Source organism: Lathyrus oleraceus, chromosome 6 (genome assembly GCF_024323335.1).
Source record: "Lathyrus oleraceus cultivar Zhongwan6 chromosome 6, CAAS_Psat_ZW6_1.0, whole genome shotgun sequence".
Lineage (NCBI taxonomy): Eukaryota > Viridiplantae > Streptophyta > Magnoliopsida > Fabales > Fabaceae > Lathyrus > Lathyrus oleraceus.
In genome coordinates, this window is record NC_066584.1 from 383,656,412 (window position 1) to 383,667,415 (window position 11,004).

At 31.9% G+C, this 11,004-nt stretch overlaps 1 protein-coding gene across 1 annotated transcript; it reads left to right on the forward strand.

Moving 5' to 3' along the window:
- LOC127097074 (uncharacterized) lies at positions 1 to 1,193 on the forward strand. The gene is made up of 3 exons (XM_051035586.1): positions 1 to 385; positions 475 to 564; positions 914 to 1,193. The coding sequence occupies exons 1-3, from the start codon at positions 115 to 117 to the stop codon at positions 967 to 969; spliced, it is 417 nt and encodes a 138-aa protein (XP_050891543.1). The 5' UTR covers positions 1 to 114; the 3' UTR covers positions 970 to 1,193.
- The last annotated feature ends 9,811 nt before the right edge of the window (positions 1,194 to 11,004 follow it).

The following is an 11,004-nucleotide window of genomic DNA, read 5'->3' on the forward strand; positions in this document are numbered from 1 at the left end:
TGTAGAAATTTAACATTTTCATAGTGAGTTCTATAAATACTAAAGCTTTTGGTTCTCATTTTCATAGCCAAAATTTTACATTTCCTGTATCATTATCTTTTGGTTCTCATAAAAATGCCTCTTAATATTGATCTAAACACTCCATATATTGATCATGAAATGATGGAATGCAACATAGCACCATCCATTAATCTAAATGATCCTTCTTCAAGTAATTTTAACTTGTCTTTTAAGGACCTACATGGTAGTTCATCAAATGAAGAATACATGGAAGAAGCTAATATGTTCAATTGTGAAAATGATTTTGAACATGGTATTTTTAATATTAATGAGGACATTGATGTTGATGCTTTAGATTCAAATGAAGTTCATGTTATGGAAGAAGGTAATATGCTCTAATACTTTTATGTTAGATAATTTTTGAACAACTTAATTAATTTTTTTCACTTTTAATACTGTTTTATAAAATTGCAGAGAGTGAATTTATTCCAAATGAAGAAGATGGAGAGGTGACTGAATTTAATCAATATGAAAGTGATGGAGAAACTGAAAGTATTGCAGCTAGTAAGATTTTTTATCATATCATTATATTTTTGTTTGTTCATATCATTACTGTGTCATCTTTTTTTCATATCATATCATTACTTTTTGTTTTCTATTCATTACTACATTGCCATATTTTGTTTATAAATATAAAACATGCATGAGTCATGCATTAGCAACAAACATGAGACATGCATAAATTAATATAAATGGAGTGTCATCATTTGTTTTCTATTCATTACAGAGCCATATTTTGTTTGCCAATAAGAACATGTAGTAACAAACATGAGACAGTCATATTTTGTTTTCTATTCATTCTTTGGAGTGATATTTTCTGCACTTTCATTTGTTGGAGTTTGAATTGTTTCAGGAACTTTATTGTCTTCGATACCTAAATCAAAAGATGGAAACTCATTAGCTAAATGATGTGGGTTTGCCATTTTTAGAGTATAAAAAAAAAGGAAGAACAAGACTCATGGAGTTTTGTACAAGATGATACTGCACCATTTATAATAGGATATGACTTTTCAAAAGCCAATGATAACAAATGCAACGTTTCAGAATAAATGCTCTTTTGGAAGTGTAAAAAGTGGAGTTATTATAGGAATAAACATGAATATTGAAAAACTAAATTTGAGGGTAAAATTGGAATGGTATATTTAATTGTAACCATTGTAATTAATTTTTGCTTATATTTGAGACTCCAAAATTTTATTTTATTTTGCTTACATATGAGACCGGAGGGAGTAATTATTTTCTACACTATATTAACAAACTTTATTTGATTATTTAAAATATTTTTAATTGTAAGAACTTATTAACTAAATTATCAAGTGTTAATCAAATTTTTACACGTTATTAATAAAAGTTAATTTCCATTATTATAAATAAATTTGATTTTTTTAATATATTTAATTGTGAATGTATTTAGTCCATATATAAATTAGGTACATTGACAGTGAAATGTACCAAAAAAAAAGGTTTTCATAATAGGGATTAAAGAGTATAAAATGATTGTTTGATGTTAGAACATTTAATAACTAATGAATATATTAACCAACTTTTCAATAATTAATCAATTTTAATTTAGTACTTTTCGATGTTATGATCTATATTAATGAATTGTATTAACTAAAATTCTTTCAAAAATATATATAAAAAGATATTAAAATAAAAAATATATTATTTATTGTATTTGTAGACAATAAATACGGTGTAAATGTAAAATTAAGTGTAAAAAAATATCATTAGGTGTGTTGTTGAGATTTCTAGAGGTTGGAATGTATGCATTCAAATGGGCAATGCAGAAATAATATTGTGTAATTTGGTTTGAGTGTCAACGCAATATACGTACATGTATTATTGCATGCAAATGTAATTCAATAAATAAAAATATTTATAAAAATAAAATAAACAAATCACTGAATAGTCTCTTTTACTCTCACTTGCATGTTCCTTGTTCTCAGTACAAAGCGACATTATTATTTTTGTCATTGTGATTAATTGTAGATAAGTGATAGGACTCTATAGTGGCAGAGGTATTTTGTCATTAGTATTTGTCTTGAGAATCAGTTCCCCATATAGTAATTAGGTGGACAGAATTATGAGCTGGCAACCGCAAAACCGAGTGAAAAACGAGTGTCACGAGCGATTTAAATCGAACATTCTTGATGTAGGTAAAAGGGAATTGTTCTTTTTATGATCTCATCGCTTTGAAAAATCACAAATATTATAAGTGTCTTGAGATATATTATTGAACGTATATTTTTTCACACTTTTCATCATAAATTAATGAGAAGTGTATACTATTATGAAATATATATTTAATTTTGGATGCAAATTACATTTAATCTCGATTATAGATGAGAGATAACGATCAACGTTATGAAAAGTGGATATTTTATCTTTTGATTTTTAAATAACCGAGTGATAAATTTATCTGTATATGAGTTCAATCTTTAGCTTCTGTCTTTTTATTATTTTCATAATTGATGACGCACTTAATATTAAATCTCAATTTTAGAGTAAAATCAAGATAATATCATAATATTTTTACCTCGATTAAAAATCGAGGGGATAAATTTGTATCTTTTTATATGTTTTAGTTTATATCTGAATCTATAAATATATTTTGCATATTTTTGAAACATAAACTTGTATATTTTGTCAATATCTCAAACATAAACATTCTAGCACAAATATTAATTGTTTAAACCAAATGCAAAGTCAAAATGACAAACACCTTATAATTTTACAATAAAATTACAACAAATGATTAACCACAAAAGCAATAACAAAAATGGAAACTCTCTTAGGTTGTCCAAAAGTTCTATGATATGATTTGACACGGGTAGTTAAGCACATATAATTTGAACAACATTTAAAACCAATTATGATATTCATCTACAATATTAAATCTTTAGTAAGAGGAATAAAAGTTAGAAAAATGAATAATTATAAATTATTAAGTGATATAAAACATTTACTTACTAGTTTTCTTATAACCATTCTTCATGATTAAAACGAATAACATGCACATCATCTAAATCATTTTCTTTAGATGAATGACGTACATGTGTTGTGAAACAAGAGACTCATAGTTAAAATCTTTATTTTCATAAGTAATATTAGGAAGATGTTTTCCGTGAAGAACAATTGATCATCTAGTGAGAAGGATCGGTGACATAAAAAACTTGTTTTGCTTGAGTTTTTATGATGAGTGGTTCCTTCTTATAAGTTGCCTTTCGAAGATCGACCCGTGTGAATCCTAATTCACTGGTTTTTACACTAGTGTTATTCTCAATCCACTTGCACTTAAATAAAGACACTTTAAAAACAACATAATCAATCTCCAAATCTCCTTAATGACCCCAAAGTACGCTCTAGATGCTAGTACATGATTGTTATCTTTGGAACTAGAGAAGTACATGGATTCAGCTTCAATCATAACCCCACTATTTTGCATCGTACTACGGTTATCCTTTGATCTTGTATAGGATGAAAATTTATTAATGTCGTATGCACTCCAAGTAATTACATTAAACTTAGTCATACGTGTCGGGGTGGGATTTTTGAATATAAGATATTGGATTATCCTAACTTAATTGAATCACTAAGAATGAGTCGTCACCGAACTTTATTCTATCTAAAAACATGGAAAGGGCAAATATCGATAAAACCCTAAGAAAGAGATCTAGGTAAGCAAGTCGTTTATGCAAAGGGAAGGTGTTAGGCACCCTTCGCATCCTTGGTACTCCAAGGGAACCATTGATCATATATTGTTTGCCTTATTATGGGTATTAAAATGTGAGTGGGTTTAAAACAAGAAAAGGAAGGGGGTGAGGTTGTATTATTTATTTATGCTTAAAAAGATTTGTGTGAACATCTCATGCCTACGTACCCCCTAATGCAATGACGGATCAAAGCTTTGTAGTTCACCTAGGAGGTTATTTTTGTTTGTTGTTGGTTGAATTTATTATAGCAAGTGATAATAGGCCTTCTCACTTAAGAGAATGTCCATTATACATTATTTTGTTCTTGCTTTCTCTTTTGTGGTCCACCCTTGTGGCCGGTTAATTGCGAGGCTAAAAAGACACTCGACTTACAACATTGGTTGGGTGTTTGGTATATGGACCAAGTAAATGCGGGGGTTTAAAATAAAGTGAGTTTTGTATTTTTTTTAATCTTTGATTAGGTTAAAGCCTTTATTAGGTGTTTTACAAAATGTTTTGACATGCAAAAAGGGTGGCTTACTATGTTATAGACAAGGGAGGTGAAAAGTTTTTCATGCAAGAAAGTAACTTTAGTTTTGAATGGTTGGTTTTAGTTTAAGGCATTAAAGCATACAACCTCTAACCTACCCCTAATGCAAAGTCTCATACCCTATCTAAATATAGTATTCATAGTATCCTTATTACATCACTTTGAAAAGCAAGAAAGATAAATTAGTCCTAAGGTGATATTTCCCTTCCACACATGGAAACTCAAAGACAAATAAAAAAGAAAAATGAAAGCAAATAAACAAATGAAGAGATAAGGTATCTCTTAGTGTCTTGCTGGACTCACTTGTTTTGGATTGACTCTTCCTCTTTGTAATTTTCTTTTTCACCTTGTTTGAATGAAATGCTCTTGAATGTGACAAGAAGAGAAACAATGCTAATGCAATGACTTAACAAATTTTAAAATATAACATAGAATCAAAATTGTTAGTAAACTTCAAAAGAAGAAATGGACAAGCAGGAGTTCAGAATGACATATATTTTTTTGGTACTTTTAACATGCAAGGAAAGGCACATTTGAACATGATTATCAAAACAGGTCACAAATGGAATGCAAACTAAACATGCTTCCTACACAAAATGAAATGAAAATGTAAAAGGGTCCAAATGAAAAAACACTTAACATATGAAATGACACATAATGAGGTCAGAATCAAATGAAATTGAAACACATCATTAATCATGCAAGTTGACAAAATGGGAACCAAAACAAGGCATGCTAGCAAGGTATAAACACTAATTTACAACATGCTTGAAAATTGAATCAAAGGTGCAAGATATAAACATGATATTGTAAGACCCCAATTTTGACCCTAAGATCCCTCATGCCATCTCATCATATGCATTGACTTTGGGATCACACCTTGGCATCCTCCTTACCTCTCATTCATTGGGTTTGCATTGAGAGAGGTTACCAAGAACATTCTATTGTATCATACTTTGTTTTTCATTATTTACTAACAAAAATGCCAAAAATATGTCAATGTATAGTTTACTTGTTTTGTAGGTAGTGTGTGTGTTCACCCATGCTCCATCAAGCTCATATCTAGTGTTTGAGACCCTCAATGCAAGGAGACTAATCAAGACATGGTTCACATTGACTCTATACGTCATATATGTATCCCCATGGTCTTCACATATCATTTTGATCAATAAATCATCAAGAGTTTGAAGTTTGTTTGCCTTGGAAACCCTAATTCATCTAGGTATCTTGTGTGACTTCCTCAGAAAGTTTCTTCACCATTTGATCAAACATTGCAAGGGATACTTCACATTAAATAATCTTATGCATATATTATCCTTCATGAGTCCAATAGATCAAGAGAATTTCAATTTTACAAGATGGTTCATGGTGGTTGACCAGAGAAAGTCAACTGGTCAAAACTGGGGTTCCCTAGACCGAATCTCCTACAATTTGTGTCATATGAAAATTATCCCAAGAGAAAAGTTACTCTTTATGACATTCCAAACAACTTTAATGTTTAAGTCAAGATCTATTTTGTCTTGGAAAGTCATTTTTTATGGTGAAGGATTATAGATCATTTTGTTTGTACCCTAGTTAGGAGGTCAACGTCCAAGGACCATAACTTGCTCAATTTTTATGAGATGAAATCCATTAAAGTTTCATTATCAAATTCAAGATGTCTTATCCAACTTTTGTTCTTTGAGAAACTTGAAATTCAACTTGAAAGTGCATGCGCCATGAGGAAACATTATAGGTCATCTTGGACCATTACCATTGAACAAGTGATTTTCCTCAACTTCTAAAATGCATAACTCCTTCATGCTAAATCTAAATGAGGTCAAATTTGTGACTATATTGAACAGGTTTGAAAGAGATATAACTTTTATGAAGGAATGTTTTCCATTTGAAGCCCATAGCAAAAGTTATTCAAGGTCGAAGAAGTGAACATTTGACTTGGTACTTAGAAAATTTTCAAATATGTTTGATTTTCCAAACTTCCACCTCAAAGTTCATCATGATCTAAGCTCAAATTGAAAAATGTTCAACATGAAAGTTGTTCCCCTTGACCTCACATTTCCAAAAAGTCCAAGATCATCTCATTTGGCCAAGAATTGGAGGACTTGCGCACAGGTTCTTTTCAAGGGTTCATTTGGATGAATTTCCCATTCACATTTCAATCTCCATTTCATGATCACATGACATGATTTTAGCATTGCACACAAGGAATTTTGGAACTGATCACATCATTTCATGGGCCTATCACACGCCCATGCAAGCATGCAAGAGAATTATTATTTTTGGTCAATTTTGGAAGTGTGTGGAAATCAAATGCTTTGCCTATAAATAAAACCCTCATTGCTCAGAATTAAAGACACCTTGCCCAAGCTTTGAACTTGAAATCCAAATCCTCACTATTAGAGGATAATCTTGAAGGTTTTCATTTGAAAATCCGGTTTCAAATCTCCTTCTATTTTGAGATTGAAACTTCAAGAGTCCAAGATTTTCCTTGATCCAATTCAACTCCTACAAGCTTCTGAAGTCAAGCTAAGGCCAATTGGAAGCAATATCAAGCAAGTTTGAAGCTCGCTCGAAGGTGATTTTCCAGAATTTTCATCTCTTTTATTCTCTCTCAATTCTTCACCATTCTTTGTGATTTTTGGTTGGTTGAAGTCCTATCAATGTAGGCAAAAAGATTGAATTGCTTTGAGGTCAAATCGAAGCAACTCAGTTCATGATCCTCAAAATTCAAATCCCTGTATCTTTTTATATACTTGGAATTGGAGAAAATTGAGGTCAGATTCGTGATCCTAAGCATTTTCTATTTGAAACAGTGTCCTTGTTTTTCATTTTCCATTGAGATGAAGTTGGACCAGTCCGTTGGAGGTCACTGGAGAAGATGACCGGAGCCCTAGCTTCGGTGGTGTTTTGGCACACCTCCTGGCCATCTGATCATGATTGGATGTTATAATATGGATTGTTGCATTTGATTACCACGCGTACAACAAGTTGACCAAGGTCCACCATGGAACACGCGCGTGTGGCCATCAAATTTGTCACCTCAATTAATGAGGAAGATCTGATGGCCCTTATTTTTTCTATTTTAATTTTAATTTCTGATTTTATGTTTAATCCTCTTATTTTGTTAAATTCATATTAATTTCATTTTTAATCCAAAAAATATGGGACTTTCACCAAAAATCTTTAAATATTGTTCTCTTTCATATTCTTAATTAAAATAATTTTTTGGATTAATTTTGATATTTTTCATGAATTAAATGTTTTTGTGCATATTTTTAATTGTTTAAAAATACTTCTGACTTTTCAAAAATCATGAAATTTTTTGTCTAAGGTCCTTTGACCTTGTTTGATCTAGGATAAATCTCTTGACTATTTATTTGGTGTTTTGAAGAGATTTTAGATTTTGACCAAATTAAATTGTATTTTAATTCATTTTTAAATTGATTTTTAATTGATTAAATGTGTGAAAGTTATGTTGAGTCATTTTTATGGTCTTGTGGTGTTTGAATATTTGTTTGAGTCTTAGTCAAGGTTGATTTGACTTTTGTTGGATCAAAACCATTGGATTTAGGGGATTGATGAAATGTACATTTCATCCTCCCTTGATTAATTTGTGTTTCTATATTCCCCTCCCTCTTCATCTTCATCCCTATTCTTTCCCATTCCCTTATTTGACCAATGAAATCTCTAATGTCTTAAGGCTAATTGGTTTATCAAGACCTTGTGTCAGATGAACCATACAAGTATGACTGAGATAGGTCCCTCCCTCGTTAACTTTTTTTACTGTGTGGTATCTTTTAAGAGTTTGGTTCATCATATCAAATCTCTAACATGCATTAACACCTAAATTTTTATTGTCGGGCCTTAGATAGTTGTGACTTCTACATAAGTCTAATTACAACTGCTTAACATAGAGCTAAATTTGACCCTAATGGCATAGCATTCTTTGTAAGTCTCCCATTCTTCATGGTATTGTGTGGAAACTTGACCTTTTTTCCTTTTATGAGAGCTAGTGGCATACTTGTTTAATTATCCAAGTTGGAGCCCTTCTCATGGAAGATGTCTTGGTTTAAGGATTCATACTTGTGAAAGAATGGTTGAGTGTTCTCCAAAGAATGACTTAATCAATTAAAAAATACCACTAATACTTGACTAACTTTTGACTAACATTTGACTAACTCTTGTTAATATTGCTTTACTTTCAAGTCATTTACTTTATGCAATTTAAATTTCAGTCATTTATCATTCATTTCCATTTAAATTCCATTTAACTTGTTTATGTTTATGTCATTTTCACTTTGCTCATTTGAGCCATATCTTGTGATTGTATATATTGTTTGTGCATTTTGATTTTGTTTGTGGTCTTAGGACTTTAAAATACTTAATAATAACAAAAACCCTAAAAAATGTCTAGTGGACTGTTGATCTTGATCTGAACTATCGGACTTAGGATTAGGCAACATTCCTTGTGCAAAAAGGACTTGGCCAATGCCAACATTTTACGACCAAGTTATTGTGAACTAAAGCCTTCATCTGGTGCAAGCATTGAACTTTTGAATTCATCTGCTACCTTTTCTTGGTACTAATTGTTATTTTGATCTTATGTCTAATGCTTTGTTCTGAGTTGATCAAGGAATATTTCATCTGATACATGAGGAAAAAATAAGACTGCTAGCTATGGGGATTGCTTTCTTGGATGTAGCTATCTTTATTTGATGTCTTGATCTTCATAATGTCTGGATATTGCTTATTTCTCCTTGAGTATTGCTTGATTCAAAGTCCAAAGGGAAAATGGGTTTTTTATATGACATTCTTGTCTGTTGGATTGCATCCCATTGGTCAGATCTTTTCAACTCTTAACTTTTAATTTGTGCTTAGGATAACATCTTCATCTCCTCCCACTTCTTAAATTTCAAAATCTCTTCCCCTTTTCAAAAAAATTATTTTCTTGTGCTTTCAAACTTAGACCTTATTGTAAATAGAAACTTTGGCCTTATTCCAATGGATTTTCAAACTTTTTCTTAAATCAAATTTGTAAATAAACTTAATCATATTGACTTAAAATTTCAAAAAACAAAAAGAACTAACAACTTCGTTCAAATTTTTGGCCCTTTGTGCCCTTTTCATTTAAACTTTTGTTAAAAGCAATTCACCAACCTTTGAAATTTTTACCACGAACTATGAGGTTTTGATCCCTCATTTTTATGTTGGTATGTAGGCACAAGACCGAAGGACTTGTCAAACATAAAAATATAATCAATGAATTCTTTTCTCATCCCCATACTCTATTTTTATCAAACATATTTTATACCAAAAACACATACACACATAAAAAGGACTCCCTAGGAGTACCGAGGACACTTTGGGTGCTAACACCTTCCCTCTATGTAACCAACCCCCTTACCTGTAATCTTTGACATTTTATTAGTTTTGATTTGAAAACATATTATCTTTGGGCTTTGTTCGTACTTTTCCCTTTCCTTTGGAAATAATAAAATCGTGGTGGCGACTCTGGTTTTATTGACATTAAGCTTATCCATAGTTTGATGGTCATGAATTTACCGTTATAGAAAATTAAGTGGTGACTCTGTTGGGGAGTAGTCCTCAGTGGGTTTAGCCTACTTTTTTATGCCTATATATTTGTATATTTGATGTTTGTATAATATAATCTATTAGTTGTGCTTGGTGATCTCTGAGTGGTAAGATAAGTTCTAACCCGAACTTGAGTGCAATTAAGATAGGAGGATGATATAGTCATGTTCAACTTGTGTGGTGTAGTTCTTAACAAGTTGGCTTAAGACCCATCTGCTCAGTGGAGACCCTTTTGGAGTTATTGGTGTCATACAAGTTATTTGTGGTTAGGCATTACTTTCTCTGATTTGGGGTCCGAGAAGCTCAGGACCGTAGAACATTTAACCCAACTTGGCCTATTTAGGATATAGTGCGGAGGCTGTTTAAGTGTAGACCTGATAACAGTTGTTACGCGACACTACACTCAGACGAGTTTCTCCTGAGAATATTATGGGTTGATGAGTCAGTCATCCTAACCTGTAATACTCGATAGATGGGATTAAGACTCTGGGAACTTTGATAGAACATGATCTACATGTTTTTATCCTTAGTACACTCCTTTGGGATGGTTCTTAACCTGACTCCATGCTCGTGACTCATAACAAACCCTTTGATTCTTGGTTGATTTAATCAAATCTTGTCAATGTCAATGGAACTTGGGTGTTGATAAGGTGAAAACCATAATCCACAAAAGTGGATGATTGATCTTGATGATAACTTGATCCATTCCTTGACTTTTGCTTGTGTTTTCCTTGTGTGTGAGCCCTTGTTTGTGATTGTTACATTCATGCATACATGCACATCATAACATTCATCACAGAAAAATAAATTTCAAGGAAAGTGAGGTCTTGGTTGCAAATGTTTTCAGACCATGGATTGTGGACGAAGGAACACTAAGAAGTACAGTTTCAGATGTCCTGATTTGAAAGAGCTAAGGAAGTTGTCATCCTTTGTATTAGATCCCTTGGACTTCAAGAAACGTCATGGGAAGCTCTTGTCTGTGTTATCTGCTGATGTGGTTGAAGGACTTCTAAGTGTCTTGGTTCAGTTCTATGATCCCCTCTATCGGTGCTTCACTTTTCCTGATTATCAGCTTGTACCTACTTTAGAGGAGTATGCCCATCTCTT